The sequence below is a fragment of the Centroberyx gerrardi genome, chromosome 10 (genome assembly GCF_048128805.1).
Source record: "Centroberyx gerrardi isolate f3 chromosome 10, fCenGer3.hap1.cur.20231027, whole genome shotgun sequence".
In the NCBI taxonomy this organism is placed as follows: domain Eukaryota; kingdom Metazoa; phylum Chordata; class Actinopteri; order Beryciformes; family Berycidae; genus Centroberyx; species Centroberyx gerrardi.
In genome coordinates, this window is record NC_136006.1 from 12686424 (window position 1) to 12706607 (window position 20184).

The following is a 20184-nucleotide window of genomic DNA, read 5'->3' on the forward strand; positions in this document are numbered from 1 at the left end:
GCAGCAATCACTACATTTACATGCAGACTAATTCATTAATATCACTAATTTAATTTTACCTTGGGCGTCCAATGCGACACTATAACAATATGACTACCTTTCAGTTGGAATGGTAGATAATTCAGTTGTCTGTGTGTAAAAAAAGAAAAAAAAAGAAAAAAAAAAATGTCATTAAAAATCTCCTGCAGTTTTAGAGCTATGCTGCACCCTGCTGGCTTCCTTCTGTAACTGCTGTGCCTAAAGAAAAATCAGTGATTGATGGTCACTTGTATTTTTTCCTTACCAAAGGTTGACGTTAGGATTTGTTGTAAGGAAAGCTGATCTCAAGTCAGCACTCGTGGGCAACTTTACAATAGAGCTTGGCTTCTAAAGCAAGGGTTCAGGACCCAAAATGAGCTGCAGACAAACTGCTAGTGTGCAGATAAGACTTCTTATCTGGGTTTCACACTGAAAACTTTCAAGATGCCCACCTGAGAATGCTGAGTAGACAATGAATCGGCTTTCCCACTGCAGATCCTAACCATAACTTCTAATGGGGAAAATGCAAATCTTACCGTGGATCACTAAGGGCAGCTACAACTTAGAGTATGGATCCACCAAATGTATTTTTTTACCGTTTATTTTCCCTTATACCACAGAACATTATTGTTTTACAGCACAGCATTAAAACTCATCAAGCTGTGCATTATTTCCCTGTATACTGCAGCGTCAGAGATGGACAGTTTTCATGAGTTTCCTGTGATTACATTGGGGCACTCTACAATCTAAAAATGCAGCTAGTGGATCTGTAGCTTTTGCTTTGCCCTGCCTGCTTCTAACAGCCAGCACACTTCTGTCTCTCGTCCAATCAGAGTCAGTTCCAGATCACCATCTGTTGGTCCCTGAGCTTCCAGTCCCTCACCGACCCAGCACTGACATCCTGGATGTACCAGAGTCCTTCGATGACAAGAGGTAAGACCAGGCACAATCATTTTGACTGCTGCTATTATTAATTAGGCAGAACAATGCAAGACCAGAAGCAGCTATTCATTGCTAAGCATTTGAAGAGTACTTAACTTATTCTGCTTCCTGAGTTTTTCAATGATTTTTCTATGTTCTCTCTCCCTTTCTCCATTCCTCCTTCCCCTCTACCTCTCCCTCTCCTCCTCTCTCTCCCACCCTTCCTTCCTTGTCTTTCTATTTCCAGTTTCAACTCCAACCATGTCCATTTGGCTGGTACTGGTGGCCAGAACCAACCGGACCAGCAGGGCCAGCACATCTACACAGAGTACCAGAGCCTGGGCCCTAATAACGGAATCAATGGTCCCAATATCGGACCCAAAGAGGGCCAGAGACCCACTGTGAGGAAACCCCTGGTCTACATCCCTGTACCAGGCCCTGATGGAAATAGAGTACCTTTGGTCAGGGTGAGTGAGACTTCTGTCATGTACCGTATGGTATTGTTTAATACTGTATTAAATAATTATATTCCTTAAACTACAATTTAGCTTGCTTCTTAATATGTTTTAATGGTCAAAATCACTTCATCTGTATCTGTAGATCAGTGTCATTCACACTGTCATTTACTGTTTATTCTGATGATTCGTTTGAAGTATAGCAGGTATACAGATGTATTAGAATATTATTTTGCCAATCTACGCTGCCCCTGAAAGCTGTGCTAGTTATATGACTTTAAGATTGCAGCTGAGTATTTACATTAACGGTTATGCGGTCAAAGATGTGCGTTTATCGGGTATTTTACAACATCTTCAATGTGTCTCAGCCAATCAGAACTGAGGACCAGAGCTATCCATTTTATAATGTTATAGTTGTCCTGTCCTTATACTGTATGTTTGGTCCTGCAGGTGAGCGATGGTCCTCTGCCGGGTCTGCCGTTTGGTTTCCCCGACAACGAGACAGAGCTGCCACAAGAAGCGCAGACAATCACAACCATCTCCTGGCAACCAATCCCTCACAGTTCCGAGTATGTGGTGTCCTGTAACCCAATCACACACCTAGAGGAGAGGGACTTCCAGGTACACACACGCACACACGCACACACACATACATATGTAATCGCACATGGACACACACATTCTAATCGCTTTCTCTCCCCCCCATGTAGATGCGTCTTCCTGGCACCTCCACCAGTGCCACGTTGATTGGACTGACATCCGGAGCGTCCTATAATGTCATAGTAGAGGCCATGAGGGGCGGGGCTAAAGAGAAGGTTCTGGAGGAAGTTATAACTGCTGGCAATGCTGGTAAAGTAGTCCACACTGACAAAGACGAAGCGTGCTGAAATGATTTTTCTTTCACCATCTTAGACATGGAAGCAAAGTGTGCAACTATGCTTATTTTGAACAGTGCTTAATTCTAGTCTTGATTAGATTAGTACAATCTGTGGCTGTAATGTCCTCCATTTTGTTGGTTATACAGGCCAATTAGTAAAACCTGAGTTTGATATGCATTTATGTATAGCAAATGCAAGTGCCCACAGCAAGGTTAGTTGCTTGTCTAATGTTACTATGAATGCTGATTACGTGGTGTTACAGTTATTGCCATTGCATTGATAGTTGTATTGAATTTCTTGTTATTATTTGGGGAAAATAAACTAATTCCCGACTATGTTCTCTCTCCCTCAGTGCCAGGAAAAACAAGTCAGGACAAGGTAAACCGCATCAAATGGACAAATTCTAAATTGTGTTTTTTTCTTCCACCCCTTAGTCCCAGGTGACATCCCCATTTCCGGCAACCGCGATGTGTGTTACGACACGTTCACACACACCTACCATGAGGTGGGCTCCGAGTGGGAGCGCATGTCCGAGACGGGCTTCAAGCTGTGGTGCCGCTGCCTGGGCCTGGGCAGCGGCCATTTTAGGTGTGATTCATCCAGTGAGTGGCTTTAATAACCCCATCCCAGCATGCTTTGCAAACACACAACAACACACCATAGAATTAGAAGTCCAATAATTCTATGTGATTTACTCAAGGAATTTATAAGAGGGGGAAAATGAAATGAACACAGACTCACAGAATGTACTTGGTGGAGTTTTGTGGAGCCCGAAAAGCTGTGAGATTTTGTATAATTTAATTGATTGAGCTCAAAGTGAGGAATAGAGCGCATGCATTAGGATGGTGGACCCCTGATCTGACAATATTATGTGTACAAAGCATCCAAACATCTACATCCTGGTCTTGATAGGTCTTAGGTGGACCAGGAGAACCAAAGTGGCATCAAATCAGAAAGCTGCCATCTTTAACACGGAGTCCATTACTTTCGTAGAGAATCATTGTTTCTACTGAACACATATTGCATTTTATAAATTCCTTCGCTATAGTGCAAAGCCATAGAACATGAACTGTAATATTCTATGTGCAGCAACACACAGTAATATAATCCAAGCATGGGCAGCCTTGGCAATGATGAAATAGTTCATTTACATTAAATTGCTCTCTATTTTTGTATCTGATATACTATAATGTGCAATATTATAGTTCTTCAGATGCTATTTTATACATTATTTTATATATATTATTCATAATATCAGTACAGTGATTTCCGTACGCTGTATATCATGTATGTATTACATGATACATCCAATTCTATCACTTCATATTTAATAAAACTAAGTATATTCTGCCTGTGGTCTGCCCATGTTAGCCTCTCTGCCATGTTTGGAAGCAGTGAAAACATTGCAGTGAAAACATTGCAGTAAGAGGAGACAGCAGCTAGCTAAGCTAAGCAAAGCTAACTGGCCAGCCTCGGTCTGTTTTTTGTATTGTCCATGTCGATAACTTGACGATACCAAAAACTGAGACCACCAATTGAATATGAAAGCATGGGTCATAGATTCAAAGCAATTGCATGGACTGTGTTTGTGTGTATGTGTGTGTGTGTGTGTGTGTGTGTGTGTGTGCGCCCACCAGGGCGATGGGTCTATTCCACTGGGAACCAACGAAATGTACTCTCTTCACAGCAGGAGGGATTGTGCGAATTTAGGTCCATTCTAGAGAATGTGATGTTAAATTATGTCGAAACAGAAATATGTTGTTGAGATAGAAATGTGTTTTGCAGAATGGGAATGAATGCCTGTTCTGCACAGTACCTAGACCGCCAAATGTCACATACTGTATGTGAAAATGCAGATCTGTGATGTTGTGAATCTTTCTCCTCAGTGGGGATGGGAAAAGTTTGAAACAGAATTTATGTTTGGACACTCTCTAAATAATATCTTCTCCCCTTACATCTATATCCATTTCACTCTCCTTCCTCCTTCCACTCATCCTCCTCACATATTTCTCTCTCTCTCTCTCTCTCTCTCTCTCTCTCTCTCTCTCTCTCTCTCTCTCTCTCTACTTCTCTTCCTCCTCCCTCCTTCAGAGTGGTGCCATGACAATGGCAACAACTACCGTATCGGCGAGAAATGGGATCGCCACGCTGAGAACGGTCACATGATGAGCTGCACCTGCCTGGGTAACGGCAAGGGAGAATTCAAATGCGAGCCGCGTAAGTAAAGACTGGTACACACACACACACACACATCATGTTTACTCAAGACACACACACACACACACACACAAATGGATACATACACGCTTGCTGGTTCATACACATTCTGCATCTGTTTCACATGTATACACTCACGCATTACATTTCTCTCTCATTTGCACTCACTCCCTTAAGTGATTGTGAAAATAAAGTGTATTTGGTCTTCATTGTGGTTCCTGAATTGTCTTTATTTAGTTAGTACACTCCAGCATTATTCATCTTTAATATACAATATTCTGTCTTTGATGTATTTCCTCCAGATGAGTCAACATGTTACGACGATGGGAAAATGTACCAGGTGGGAAACCAGTGGCAGAAGGAATACCTGGGAGCCATCTGCACCTGTACCTGCTATGGAGGACAACAGGTGGGATAACGCTGTGTGGATATATACTCTGTGTGTGTGTGTGTGTGTGTGTGTGTGTGTACACTAACTATAATGTTAGAAGTACAGGATACTAAGTTGTCAGACTGTGTGTGTGTGTGTGTTCTTGTGTGTACTACCCTCCCTCCTTAAAACTGCTGTTTTCAAACTGAATGACTGAGACCTTATGGTCAGACTCTGTGTGTGTGTGTGTGTGTGTGTGTGTGTGTGTGTGTGTGTGTGTGTGTGTGTGTGTTGTGTGTGTATATTAACCTGTCTCTGTCCCTCTCTAGGGCTGGCGTTGTGAGAACTGCAGAAGGCCAGGCGGACAGACTGATGTGGATGTTGACCTCCTGCAGCCTGTTCACTCCGACGCCTACGACCGCTACAGAGAAAACGCTCTACGCAAACTGGTCAGTGACTCACTATGACTACCTGTTTTATTACTATTAGTCTATTCTGCTATTTCTGTTTGATCATGTTTGTAATCCCCTGCAAAAAGAAAAAAGTCCTAAACATTTGATCTATCTATCTATCTATCTATCTATCTATCTATCTATCTATCTATCTATCTATCTATCTATCTATCTATCTATCTATCTATCTATCTATCTATCTATCTATCTATCTATCTATCTATCTATCTATCTATCTATCTATCTTGTCTTAAAGGAATAGTTAACCCCAAAATGAAAATGATCATTCATATCAGTCATTATCTACTCAACCCCATGTCAGTCGAGACTCCATTTAAGTTTGTAGGAAAACGAAACGCACACGAGAGGTTTAATCTCAGCCTTATCCCAGACTATTGAAGTTAACAGAGCCATTTGTTTACAGCTCCAAATAAAATGTCCATCACATTTCTCCAAACAACTCATGCAGCATAAGCCAAGGGTTTTGTCGCCAAACGATTGCACCGTGGGTCCAAAAGTCCAATATTCACCTTATTATCTCTTCTATTTTCCTCACTGACAATGTTCTGGTCACAGCACTCGTAAGACTTGTGACTGTAGTGAATTTTCATTTTTCAATTGTCGCATTTCCTTTAAGTGTACCAGCCAAATCATCATTTAAAATAACATTGATTCAAATGGGAATGTCCCCTTCTATTCCTTTTTATTTTGGTGCTTAGAACGATGTATAACTTGTGACTTGCAAGACTTGAAAGAAGTATAACATGTGGGTAAGATTGAGCTGGAAATAAAATTCTGCCTTGCACAAAAAGGTCATTTTTTTAATACAGCCTCTCTCTCTCCTCTTTCTCCCTCTCTTCCCTGCCGCCCTCCCCTGCCCTCCAGAACATCCAGTGTCCGATCGAGTGTTTGAGACCAGAGCTGCTCGCTGACGCTCTCAGCCCCTCGGAGTAGAGAGCAGAGGAGTAAAGGAGGATGAAGAGCTGAGATCTCCCACCAACTCAACAAGGAAGCCTCCTCCTGCTTCAACAAAAGAAAATATCTCCACCCGTTGTGTGCCTTTTTTAAAAGACTTTTCCCCACGCCAAACCTTTGTTTTAACAAAGTCTTCTCCACACCAGTTTAGTGCCTTAACAAGACTTTTCTACACCAACCTCTGTGCCTTTTTCAAAGATCCATCCGACTTGCCACGCTCCGCCCTTAAGCAGTGTTTTAATCGTTAAATAGGGTTGTGATCATCTCCTCTACCGTACAAATCAGGATTCCTTCATCTGTTGTTGTATTTTGAAACTAATTATGTAATGCGTCCAGTCTATCAGAGCACCATTTCTGCTGCTTTATCACCTCAAACCTTCTTTCCCCACCCACTGCCAGCCAAGCACACACACACACACACACACACACACACATACCAGATGCTGTGAGTACTGGGGTTGTGTATTTTTAATGTCGCATCGTGATTTTATTTTTTTTTTCTTTCCTCTTCAAACTTGACACATTCTATGACATTTCCCACTGTATTCTCTTTTTTCTGACCAGGACAATACACACCACTCAAAATGTCTGTTAATGTACCAGAAACTACACAGTTCATATAATTCTATTCCCTGATATTCTTTGTGATTTAAGGTTTGTTTCGCTTCATTTTTCAATACTCTGGACTGCATCAGTTTTTTTGTGATGTGGCCATGGTTTATGAGCGATTACAAGTGGCTCAGGTGATTGGATCCTGGTAAATAACTCTTTTAAATTTGTTGCGTTCAACGTTAATTTCTGAGTCTCATCGTCAATTCAATATATGCAAATGACATTTCTGTGGTTTCCTTTAATTTGTGAATGTATTTTCTTGGTCATTGGACATTCCAATCAGGAAAGTGTTACAGAGTGTTACAAGGTACAGAGTTGTAATGCAAAAAAAAAAAAATCCCAAAGCCATACAGTGTTTTCCTGTGTGTCCTCCACTGTGATGTGAAATACGCTTTCCAAGAGACACATTCAAACATTTACAGTTCCAATCTCAGCTTGACCGACCCCCAAAAGACATGACAGTCAAACTCATAGTAGTCAGATTCAAATAAAACGGATCGGACAGTTTTACTTGAATCGACATTCGTGGTAACAAAGGAGATTAACATCATACACCTGGAAGTGTCCTTTCTGTCTAATTCTGTGGTCGGTGTCCTGCTTTTTTTGATGACCGGTGCAATTGGTTACCAGCATTTCCCTTCAAGTTACTTTCCCTTAAAAAGACAAGCACTGTTACTTTTGAGTTGGTATTGAAACACGCCGCCTTGCTATTATTATAAGTTCTAGTAGTCACCATGTAGATCTTATTCTGCCAACTGTAATGAATGCCAGTTAACAATTGAAAGATTGGTAGTTAAACAAGTTGGGTGCAGCACCTAACAAATCTAAAGCCAAAGTTGACTGACCAAAAGTTCCACTTTTTACCTGTTACCTCTTTTTCAAAGACGTATTGGAAAAAACTGCTATTGTTTCCAGATGAGATGCATTCTAGTTTCAAAAATGTGTGTTTGTAATGTTTTAAAATTTTTTTTAATTCATTTTTTTTATTTATCCCTTTTATCCAAGCATTTTGTTTGAATGCTATTTTGGGGTGTACACTTTATGTTTGATTAACTTGTTTTTATATTGTTGGTGCCAAAGTCTGAACTACTGTGGACTGAATCTTTTTAATAAATGGACAAAAAGCCACATGTTGTCAGTGTGATTGTTGTTGAACACCATCAGATGCTGGGGGATCTGATCAGGCTCTGAAATTTACCTGGTTACATGGGTCAGATGAGGATGACACAATGCACTTTTATACTGAAAGGAATTATATACCTTGACTCCATGAACCTGAGATTCACTGCACAGTAAAAAAAATACTGTCCATTTTGCTTAAGCACCTCTGCCAAGGAGGTTATGTTTTCACCCCATGAAATTTGGTGGACAGATGGGCCTTGGGCCAAAGAAAAATTGGTTAGATTTTGGTGATCTAGATCTGTGATTTCTGCCATTGGACAATTATTGTTTTTAGTCGCACCTATAAAACTAACAGAGATAGAGACCTGATTCCAAATCCTAAGGGTGTGTTTGCAGGGTCAAGAAATTAATGTAACTTAAAATGTAAGTGATAGGAATTAATTATTTGGGTGTAACATGTTGGAGAATTGTTCAGTGTTGGAGTTTTGCTCTCTCCAAGTGCCTTCTAGTCTTGTCAGCTTGTTTTCTGCAAGTTTGTTTTGTTTTGTCCCAAGGTCATATTACAATGTGCCTGCATATGTCTGCAGGCTTTATGTTTTTTTTTTGCCAAGGCAGATTCTTTTACAACAAACCCCAGCAGCAATCTCTGCATGACACTGCAAAAAGTTAACTCACTGAGATAACCCCCTGCTGCTACAGTTACAAAACAGCTACAACCCTCTGAGACAGCACTGCTGGAATTTACGAATGTGTGCGTGTGCGTGCTTGTATGTGTGTGTATGCGTGTGTAAAACGTGGTTTTACAGCGTACTAGAATTTAATGCTGCCTTCAAATGGAACTCGTGAGCTCGTGAACTCGGAGCTTTCAGAAAATTTCCACTTCCGAAGTCGTGAATACCACAGGAGAGGGGCGTTCATATGGACTCTTCTCGTGAACTCGGTAAACACGACCCAATTTGAAGGCAGCATTAGAAGCAACTTTGTAGTATGAATACAATGCCCATGATCCTTTGCGCGCACACGGAAGTGACCGTTTCGGTGGCGAAGAGGAAAACGTGCCTCGATGATCCCTCCCTGGTCAGATCGAGCTGAGGTTTTCTCGGTTAAAGCAGCTCGGTTAAATCATCGTGTATCAAACAAAGATGGAGAACATTTGCGTTGACAGTTTAATCCTGAAACTTCACGATGTCAACGCGGTTAAATTTGGGGAATACAAGCTGAAGAGCGGCATGATCACACCGATTTATATCGACTTGAGAGTTCTAGTGTCCTACCCATCTCTGATGAACCAGGTAAACACGTGTTGTCCTCCCGCTGCAGGGACTGACTGACACCAAATTAGATGAGCTGAACTCATGTGCTTGCAACTAACCAGTTAAGTGAAAAACCATGGGAATGCTGACTGTCATGGGTGTCGATTAAACTAAAAAGATCGAGGGCAATTAGTTTAATAACACCTGGATACCAAGTGAAAAGCGACATGATCGTAAAATACAAATTTAAAGTGATTATTGCATTCATTAGTGGTAGCTATTCAAGTTAACGTGGCAGTTTCCTAGTGTAGAAAGTGATGACAAATTAGAGCACACGTGGATGTTTCCCAACCCCTGTCAGAACAACAAGAAAAAAAGCGAGGAAGTAAGTAAAAGTCTCAAAGCCAACTTTAAAAGTCTAAAAACAGGCGCTAGAGGGGTCCAAAGAGGCTCTGTCACCGTTAACGACCATAAATGACTTTTTTTCATGTATTATGTGCAGTGATTTTACTTTAAACGTTGCACCCTGCCCCTCCTTAAAAGCAATTTTGGGTGTAGGCTTTCCCTTTTTTTTGCTTGAGCCCCTTCTCCCACAACAATGTCTCTACACTGTCCTGAGAAGGAATGGGAAAAATGTCAAATTTCAAATTTGTATGCCCCAAGTGCACCTTCAGGTTTTAACCCTTTCTGATTTTTAGAGATATGTACAGTGCTAATTTCAAATGCCAAAAGTGAGTGTGCATTTGTTTTCTTATGTGTCCAGTGAGTTGTCTTCACAGCCATCTCTTACCAAGGGCCTTTCAGTGCCTTTTCATGCCTTATGAAACTACACATACTGACATTTTTCTACTAATCAGTTAATCAGAACATTCAGGGAGGATTCATTATGCATTTTTACAAATAAAATGGTTTCTCTAGGGCTTTTTCAGTTGTTGATCTAACCGAGCATTATTGATAAGATAGGATAAGATAGCACTTTAATGAAAGCCCAATTTCCCCAAGGGGATTAATAAACTGTCTATAAACTGTCCTAATCCAGTAAATAATATGACTGCTATTATTCAATTCACTTACAATCACTTCCCACAAGATTACCCATAGCTCATTTCTTCTGGACAGTTTTAGGTTGTCTAAAATCCACACATGCCAATAACAACTTTGTCTAAAGCTAGTTTGGTTTAGATTGGTGTGTGTGGCCTGTCCTGTATATTAAGACATCTGTTTGGAACATGCATACCAAGTTTCATGCATAACTCTTGCCTTTTGACATTTGCAGGTATGTCGGATGTTGCTGTCTCCTCCCTGTCTTGTTTTTGTTCTGCATCAATCACTGACTTCACTGTTGACTCCACCGTGCTACTGCTAAGTTATTTGCTTGTGTTGTTTGAAGGTGTCAAGTCTCATTTACCAGCGTGCACAAGAAGAGGAGCTAAAATTTGACTCTGTGTGTGGGGTTCCATACACTGCTCTGCCCCTGGCCACAATTATCTGCTCCAGAAATGAACTGCCCATGCTCATCAGACGAAAGGAGGCCAAGGATTATGGTGGGTGGCAGGGCGGGTCATATTTATCAAGTCTCCAAGAGTAGGCTACATGTTCTGCTCTTGGATCTGTTACTAAACCCCCATGAGAATCACATTTGTTAGACAAAGCTAGTAGTAGTAAAGTATTCTCCTGGCTTTGAAATGACTGAATCTTTGATATCTAGATACTGATCATCTGTCATAATCCAGGTTCATAAGAAAAGATTTACTCTTGTATCACTTGGAGACCCACCTGAAATAGACCTGCAACCCATTCTGGGTCCTGACCAGTGGTTTGAGATGCCAGCACCATAGCTCCTGCATCACATCGCTAGATTGTCTGGGAAGCTAAGCAGGTCTGGCTGTGGCTAGTCCTTGGATGGGAGACCACCTGGTGCTGGAAGTGGTGTTGGAGGACTAGTAGGAGGTGCTCTTCCCTCTGGTCTCATGAATAATATCCCCAATGCCCCAGGGCAGAGACAGGGACTCTGTCCTGTGAGTGAGCACCGTCCTTCGGATAAGACGTTAAACCGAGGTCCTGACTCTGGTCAATAAAGATCCCATCGGCACTCATCGCAAGAGTAGGGGTGTAACCCCGGTGCCCAGGTCTTCCTTCCATCATGGCCACCTAATCATCCCTCGTTACCTAATTGGCTCTTTCAGTCCTCTACTCTCCACTGAGATAGCTGATGTGTGGTGAGCGTTCTGGCGCAAACTGGCTGCCGTGCATCACCCACCCCCGATATTTGAAGCGCTTTGAGTACTTAGAAAAGCGCTATATAAATGTAATCTATTATTATTATTATTATTATTATTATGCCAGGTCTTTGTGCATCTCATTCATTAGCATTGGAATGACAAAATTGATTCTAGGTTAGTGCAATGTCCTTCTCAAAAATATTGGACATTGACCTAGTGTCTTTTCTAATGCAGAGCTATTTGACTACTGTTCACATTCCTCCGTAGGCCTGTGCTAGGCTGATGAAGCCATTCAAGAAAGTTACTGGGTCAGTCTAGAAGGTGGAGTTTCTGTCTCCCATGAGGCAATTTGGCAGCATGTGGTGGAAGCATACAGCCGAATCAGCAATTCCATGAACTGTTGCCTCATTTGGTTAATAAGAAGTTGCCGTTGCCAGAGCTTTGTGTCAAAAAAGTGAAATTGACACAGATGGGATAGGGACTGATTTGCTGTTTATGTTGTGTCACCCCTCCCCTAGGAACCAAGCGTATGGTGGAGGGGGTTTTTCGTGAGGGTGAAACCTGTCTGATCATTGAGGACACAGTGACCAGCGGCACCAGCATCCTGGAGACCGCCGAGGTGCTCTACAAAGAGGGACTGAAGGTGCAGTATCTGTTTAGGTTATAAAAGCCTATGAAGGACAAGGACAAGTTACCAAGGGCAGCAAAATACAAAGTGCAAACAAGACTCCTTTCAGAACAATGATAACAACAAAGGGCTCTATCTGAAAACTGGTCCCAGTAGTCTTTTGAAATATGTATAATTTTTTTGTTAAAGGTGACAGATGCCATTGTACTGATGGACAGAGAGCAGGGTGGCGTGCCAATGTTGGCTTCTCAGGGAATCAAACTCCATCCAGTCATCTCCATGTTCAAGCTGCTGAACGTGCTGCTGGCGGCCGAGCGCATCGACGCCCAAACCGCCCAGAGCGTCCGCAAGTTCATCCTGGACAATAACACCTTCAGGTACAACAACTGGACACACTGGCAGGTGGAATCTGAATGTCATTATTCATAAGGACACAACTCTTCATACTGATTTCTAGTAAAGTTTCCAGTTTCCCTGATACCTCTACATGTCTACCTGCTTTCAGTGTTTTTATTTATTTATTTTTTCCTTAAAGCTAGCCATTAGAGAGACCATTGGCAATGTGTTTTGGCTGTGTGTGTGTGGAAGCTTCACACATGATAATTTACCCGTGAATTGTCTTTCCTCTTCCAGCCCTAAGGAGGAGAATGGTAACGGATCTCCTATCACCAAGAAGCCGTGTAAGGAACAGAGCCAGGAGCTGAGCTACGGAGCCAGAGCCAAACTACCAAGTATGTAGCCTTGTGTGTATGTACAGTATCTGTGTGTGGGTACTCACTAACTTTGAGGGTTACGGCTAGAATTGGAGTTAGCTATAGGCTAGGGTAAGGATCATTAGGCATGTATTAAAGAGTTTGTATATTAATGTAATTCACTGAATGTAACTTAGTTAAATGTCTTTCAAAGTATAGCAATCTAAGTGTGCCTGTCAGCATTTCACTCTAAGGTTTCATTCCAAAATGCTCTATTTTGGAAAAATGTAAGTATTTTTCATTGGTAGCACCAGCAGATAAATTGTTGGCACCAATAATTTAGTCTGGAGACTACTTCACACACAGTAATTAATATGTTATTTGTTGTGCCTACAACTGTGTTTGATTAATTGGATAGATGTACATAAAAAACAGTAGGTAATGAAATAGACTACATTAGGTTGCTCTCTTGGCATCCATTTCATACCAGGTTTTGATTTGACATTTGCCATTACTTGTAACCCATTTTGTGCTTTACTTTCATGCTGGTAATTTTGTAAGAGTAGGAGTCATTTCAGATGGTGGACTAACGCATTTTGGAATGCACCTCTTGCTCCTCTCGCCAACAGACGCTCACCCTCTGGCGTCGAAGCTGCTGAGGATCATGGAGGAGAAGAAGTCCAACCTGTGTGTGTCTGCTGACGTGACGAGCAGCGAGGAGCTGCTCCAGCTGGCCGACTCTCTGGGTCCAAAGATCTGCCTGTTGAAGACCCACATGGACATCCTAAAGGTAGGAATGAAACCAGTCCATATTTTGCAGGGAGCCTAGTATCATGTACCGAAGTAATGATGGTATTGTTTTGTCTGCCACCAGGACTTCACCCCGGCCTTCAGCCAGGATCTGGAGGCCTTGGCCGAGAAACACAACTTCCTTATCTTCGAGGACCGCAAGTTTGCCGACATTGGGAACACAGTGAAGCACCAGTATGAAGGTTAGGAGATGAAAAGGCGACTTTAAGGAGGAATTGTGTGCCTGTTGAGTTTTTCCATCTCTGTGTGTTAAAATATAAATGATTTTATAGATGGAAAGTCTTATGGATACTAATGAATATTTGGCATGGGTATCTTGGTGGGTCAGTGGACCAACGCCCATAGCACATAGGTCTGACGACTAGGGATGCAAATTTTCAGAAATTTCCTTAATCAATCGTCGGTCACGTTAATGACCAATTAATCGATTAATCGTTATGTAAAAAACAGCTTTTGACATAGAAAATAGAAAATGCGTGTTTTTACACCTGTCTTTAGGCCTACTCAACAAGTTACTCAACCAAGCATAATTCAAAAGAGTTGGGACCCCCGACAACGGACGTCTGGCTGAAAATGTACTTTCTTTAGGGTTCATTACTTTAAATTGTCTTTACATTGTGTCCAACGGAACCCAACTGGTGGAATATGCAGTGAAGTCTCTGCACTGCACTCATGTTAACTTTCTGAGTGTTGAGCAGCGTTAGAATTGTCCGATTGAAAAGTATCAAGTTACTCTTTACCGTTACAACACATGCGAGTTCGGAGAAATTGTGGAATTTTATATTTTTTTACGAACGTTTTCAGAACGGGAGACGGACTGTCAGGTTGAGTACAGAGCTACTGCGTCGCCAAATGACAGACATGACGTGATGCGCACATTAGATGCATTACAGAGCGATTTAGATCAATTTCTATACATTGATTAACCTTTTATGTTGTGCCGGCCGTGCCGATATTGTGGCGCTGCCACAGTTTATGTATTGGAAACAATGGCACGACAATCTACTGGTTTATTTAAGAATAAGAGCGTATCTACGCGGTCAGGGATGAGTCCATTGCAGCCTGGTGACAGTCAGTCCATCCGCTGAAACACACGCTCCGGGGGAACAGCTGTCCCAGGTCGGGAGGCACAAATAGTGTCGCGCCAACTTCGCCAGCCGGGGGAATGCATTCTCTTTCATTGTGCTTGTAGTGGTGCTGTATTTCAACTTTGTATTACAATGTTTACAATGAACACTGTTGTCTTTTCGGGTGTAAAGCTTCCGCCCGCTTGCTTGGCTTTCTTCTTCCTCTGTATAGGCGGTGAAAGTTAAATTGCGCCCTTGTGGCGGTAAATCATTTCCGAAAAAAATGAGAAATAGCACGTAACGTACATTATCGATTAATATATGTTGATCGATCAAATTATTAACGGTGATTAATCGATCGTCGATTAATCATTAACATCCCTACTGACGACCAAAACGTTGCATGTGCTATCTCAAACACCACAGGTCTGGTTTTGATAGAACTTGGTGTTGGGAGATGATTCATCTACCCACTGCATTCCTGCATTTACAAAATTATATTATAATAAAATAAAAAAATGTTAACTAGCCATATCTCCCACAAGCATATTCAGCAATCCTTGCTCTAGAAAATTGCCTCTTGGACCATCAGTCTACCCTATATTTACTACCCTAGATTTTCTGTCATTTTGAATTTCTAGAAAAACTGTTTTCCCCTAACGCATTTTCATTTTTTAACCTATTCTCTCCAAACTTTGTACATGGCTGAAGAAGACTGAGATACACTTTATACATAAAATAAAATATGTAATCAAAATTACTTTCAAAAAATGCATAGGTGGTGTTGATTTTAAGTATCTTAACAGTCTATCACATCTATCTGTATCCCAGGTGGCGTGTACCAGATCTCATCCTGGTCCCACATAGTGAACGCTCATGCGGTGCCGGGGCCCGGGGTGCTGAAGGGTCTGAGCGCTGTGGGCAAGCCGCTGGGCCGAGGCTGTCTGCTCATAGCACAGATGAGCTCCCAGGGGTCGCTGGCTACCGGGGAATACACACAGGCGGTGGTAAGCATGTCTCTGCTCAGGCCTTTTCCCAAGTTAACCCCTAAACTCAAGTGTACACTCCATCATTTGCTTACAATTTGCTTACAAATCTGGAGATTGCTGTTGAATTCTGTTGTGTTTCTCATGGTGTGTCTCTGTTTTTGTGTGTCTCATAGCTGAAGATGGCAGAGGAGCAGTCAGACTTTGTGATTGGGTTTATCTGTGGCTCTAAGATCAGCAAGAGGCCGGAGTTCATTCACATGACCCCCGGAGTGCAGATGCAGGCTGGAGGTGAATTGAATGCTTTGTGGATTAGACTTCCATTTTTCGTTTCCTTGCATTTGGTTTCACGCTTTTCCCAGGTGCAAATGTGGTCATTTGTATTTTAAGTAATTTAAAGTAAGTAATTAATGTGATTTTTTTTTTTTTTTAATTCCACCCTCCGATACTCTTACACTGTTGTCAATCAATCTGTGATGTTCAGTGCGTTTCAGGAGTTATTTTGTAATGAAGTGTAATTAACTTTTTTGGTGTACCCACTACCTCAACTTGCCTCGTCTACTGCTACTTCGGTTAGTGATTTCCTACATTTCCGGCAGCCTTCTGGCTGCATTGCATTCTGGTCTATTGAGGCTGCTGTTGGTGGAAAAATTGGTCTCTCTGCCTCTTCTACGATGGATTTCTCCCTGTATGATTGTTGAATGTCGCTGCAAAATGATGAGTCTAGAAAGAAGCACTTGCTCCTTGATTCTGAGGGACTAAACCCTGACATTTACCGTTGATCTTTTACATAGCTGAACATTTTTCTGCCATTAAACTCCATTGAAGCTGTGGAAATGTCTCATCATGATGTCACGTTGTCAACATTTGGCTAGTTATCCATGGGAATAAGAAAAATACACCACCAAACAACAAATTGGGCCCAAAAATGCAACGTACATTGCCAATACCTGTTTTTAAAGTGTTTTAGGGTGGATTTTTTCAAGTAATATAATTCTCGTTCATTACAACTTTAATCACTGAAATACTGTTACTTGATGACCAAAGCTTAGAGGCAACTTTTACCCTGGTCTCTTGTGCTTTAGCTGGTGTTGTGCTTACTGTTCAGCACAAGGTGGTGCTGTGGTACAAATAATCCTTCCTGGGCCTGCTGTCTCCCACCAGGCTGGGCAGTGACTGATCAGTCCCAACCACCTTCCCCTTCCTCTCACTTTCTCACCCATCTCTCTCTCTCTCTCTCTGCCTCCCTCCCCTCCAGGTGATGGGTTGGGTCAGCAGTACACCAGTCCCGACGAAGTTATCTGCAACAAAGGCTCTGATGTCATCATCGTGGGACGGGGTATCCTGGGAGCCTCTGATAGGCTGGAGGCCGCTGAGTCATACAGGAAGTCAGGCTGGGAGGCCTACACTAAGAGACTGGGCCAGACTGGCCAATAGGAGATCAGAGATGGTGTCTGCATCAGTCATTCAAATTCCAACTGAAACTCTCCTAAGCACCTGTCATGCGGGTTGTTTTTACTTTTGCCAGTAACACCAGTGTGCACACAAATGTATACGTACAAACATACGTATAGGTGTGCATCTGTACACCACATTGGCACATCAAAATGCACACCTGCACAAACGCACAATCACACAATCTATTAACATTTTCAAAGGGTATCTAGCAGGTATGGGAAAAGGGACACTTTACTATTGAACACAGATGTGTTTTTGATTCCCTCCTATTAATGAGCTGCTCAACTTGATTGCAGGTAGACTTGCAAGTAGAGATAAATCAAGCATCAGTCTTAGTTTAGTTTTTTTTTTTTTTCCCCAAAATGTGAACCATTTAATTTTGCCCTGCTCTGTCCAAGTCCCCCGAGGATTTATGATTTTTAGGAACATGTGTATAAAGTGCCATTCCTGTAGGAAAGACTAGCGCTTCCTCTTGAATTGAGGCTTTCCTTAGTCTGCCTTCCAGCATTATAGATAGTCACATTGCTGATAGAGCTGATCTAAAAGCTAGCTCATGAATTAGTAGAACAAAGAATAGTGTGTGACTGATATATTTCACTTGTTACATAGAATTGGAGTTGAAATTCAGGGCGTTTTCCAGTGCTCAGTCAAACATTATTTGAAATTCCTTGTAGAGGCCCAGTCAGGAACTTAAAGCTTGACTGTTGAAAGATGGATCACAATGAAAGACATTCATATGGCAGCAAGACAATATCTGTAACTCTTAATTAAAACAGCCAGAGGTGAGATTGATGGTGGTGCATTCCAGCTTTCGATTGAACTAAAGTATCTGTATTAAATGATTTTCTTTTTTGCCTGTTTGAAGCAATTGATGGATATGATCAAGACTATTAATTTAATTTCATTGCAAACAGAAAAGCTTGCTTGGCCACTCGCAGGTCAGCAGTCGAAAATGGTTTTCAAATGATGCTTTTGACCCTGAGCCTGAATTTATGAAGCATCTAGCAATGGGGAAACACTTCAGTGTTTTCTGAACTATTCAGGCACAAAAACTCATTTTGTCTTATATTGGGGTTTCCTGAAGAGAATTTTCCACCTTTGGCCACTGTACCTTTGTAGTCAGTGTGCAGATCTATGATCAGTTTAGCCTTTCACATTATTTTGAATGAGATAGTGAGGGCATTCCGAATTATGTTTCTAGATCAGTACTCAGACTGGCTTGATAGAGGCCAATGTCTGGTCGTCCATATTAATCACTTAAAATAGGAGTACTGATGGGAGACCAGGCTTTTTCTTAATTAATAGTTAATTAGTCAATTATGATGTGAAATGACCTCTGATCCTGCAGAGCCAGTGTAGAAGTCGTTCCCCTTCATGAATTTATCGTGTATCTATCCGACATTACTACTGCTGCGGCCTTAGCGTTTTCAGATGTTAGCTAGAACTGATGAGGCTTATTCTAAAACAAAACTCGTCTCTGTATCAACAGAGAGCGTTGCTTGCACTTTGTGAGGGCTCAAAGGGAGACAATTTGAATTTTGCAAACAGTGTGTCCTGGGGGCGTGGCAGTTGTGCAGCAGGAGTTCAGTATTACATGCAGTAAGAGAAGTGGGGCTTCTACAGTGGTTACAGCTGTCGATCGGTGGCATGCTCTTATTCTTATAGATTCTTTAAATTGAATGAACACACGCTGTGTTGTTTTCTTTTACAGGGACCTGCCTCAGTATTTTCCCTCCACTTATAGTTTCCTTTTATGACCATTTAAAATGCAATTCCTTTTTTTTTTTTTGCAAAATGAGACTGTATTAATTCAATAAATCTCTTATGTTGCAAAAAAATGTTTCTGTTTTCAAGTTTATTGCTGAATATTCCTCATCTGTATATAATGGAAAACACTCAGGCACTTAATTCTACTGTTGCTGTTATATACTTATGTTTCCCTTGTAATTTTCCTTGTGATCTTTTCTTTTGGGTTCTTCTCCATTACTATTTTTTTTTGTTCACTTTTCCCTGCTCTTCTCTATGCTGCTGTACTCTGCCCAGACCTCTTTATTTCTGAATATGAGCGTGTGAGGATTATGAGCCCTATCATCTGACAACAGGATTGAATGAAACTTGACCTACTGATGAGGCTGTGGATAATGTACCTACCTGTGGAGGGACCATGACATAAACTCACCTACCTTGGTGTTAATAATATTGGTGACGTCTCTGGTGACCTCTCTCCCATATTGGTTTGAAGCTGTAGGCCTAATTTTGAGTTGGTTGTTTTGCCTATATTGTCTTTTTCCATGTCAGGGTTGGGGTCTTTCCTTCAGTGTATTCAATGGTCACAGTTTGTTTACTTATGATAGAACTGAATTTTACATTACAGGTGGGATGTAAAAATAAGCTTCTTTATCGGACTTATAGGCTATTGATTTTTGAATTATTAATCAAACAATTCCTTTCCTGAATCCACTCGATTTGAAAGGGATTTCACCAGAACTGAATTCCAACTGGATCACCTTTAAACTATCAAATGAGAATACAAACGCAAGCAATGTGAATCATATAGACCTTTAACACGCATAGGATCTGCTGCCCAGACGCTTCTGTAGCTTGTTGTGAACTTCACATCTTTCTGGAGAAATCCCCCTGACAGAACAGTAATGGCTGATTGGAGTTTAACACGAAACATTTTTCCCTTCCACAGCACCCAGTTCATCCAGTGAGGATTCCATAACAAGCTTTTTACAAAGTTTCTGGGAAAGGTGAGTCAGCCAGCATAGTAGGAACTCATTTGCAAGGCATATGATATGGAAATGATGTGTGAATAGGCGCTGAATAAGACAAATTGACGAAGTCGGCAGGTGAGGCTTCTCTATAGCTAACAACCCGAATGAATGAAGTTACCTTTCAATAGCCCTTTTCTCCTCGGGATCAGCGCAGGCACAAAGGTCAGACACGCTGCCTGATGGAGAGGAGGGAGGGCGGCGTGGAGAGAGGAGAGGGCGGGGAGGGATAATGGAGAGGAGCTAATCTACAGTTTGCGTGTGTGTGTGTGTG

General features: G+C 41.7%; 2 protein-coding genes across 2 annotated transcripts in view; both read left to right on the forward strand.

The window, feature by feature from the left end:
• The window catches only part of LOC139912159 (fibronectin-like), a 43552-nt gene extending 35532 nt beyond the window's left edge, over nucleotides 1-8020 (forward strand). Inside the window, exons 41-49 of the mRNA XM_078285940.1 lie at nucleotides 852-951; nucleotides 1187-1406; nucleotides 1845-2015; nucleotides 2105-2243; nucleotides 2707-2874; nucleotides 4364-4489; nucleotides 4792-4898; nucleotides 5189-5308; nucleotides 6197-8020. Of these exons, the coding sequence (XP_078142066.1) occupies nucleotides 852-951; nucleotides 1187-1406; nucleotides 1845-2015; nucleotides 2105-2243; nucleotides 2707-2874; nucleotides 4364-4489; nucleotides 4792-4898; nucleotides 5189-5308; nucleotides 6197-6265 (1220 nt within the window). The 3' untranslated portion in view covers nucleotides 6266-8020. The remainder of the gene's footprint in view (nucleotides 1-851; nucleotides 952-1186; nucleotides 1407-1844; nucleotides 2016-2104; nucleotides 2244-2706; nucleotides 2875-4363; nucleotides 4490-4791; nucleotides 4899-5188; nucleotides 5309-6196) is intronic.
• Nucleotides 8021-9160: 1140 nt separating this feature from the next.
• Nucleotides 9161-18949, forward strand: umps (uridine monophosphate synthetase). Its single transcript, XM_071902178.2, has 10 exons — nucleotides 9161-9312; nucleotides 10664-10817; nucleotides 12014-12138; nucleotides 12313-12500; nucleotides 12757-12854; nucleotides 13445-13605; nucleotides 13690-13807; nucleotides 15524-15699; nucleotides 15855-15969; nucleotides 16937-18949. Exons 1-10 carry the CDS (start codon nucleotides 9163-9165, stop codon nucleotides 17113-17115), a joined length of 1464 nt encoding a protein of 487 aa, XP_071758279.2. The 5' UTR covers nucleotides 9161-9162; the 3' UTR covers nucleotides 17116-18949.
• Nucleotides 18950-20184: the final 1235 nt, after the last annotated feature.

Coding starts and splice junctions, on each gene's coding strand:
- umps (XM_071902178.2), top strand. CDS start 9,163: ATGGAGAACATTTGCGTTGACAGTTTAATCCTGAAACTTCACGATGTC. Junction 10,818..12,013: donor AAAGGAGGCCAAGGATTATG/GTGGGTGGCAGG, acceptor CCCCTCCCCTAG/GAACCAAGCGTATGGTGGAG. Junction 13,808..15,523: donor AGTGAAGCACCAGTATGAAG/GTTAGGAGATGA, acceptor TCTGTATCCCAG/GTGGCGTGTACCAGATCTCA.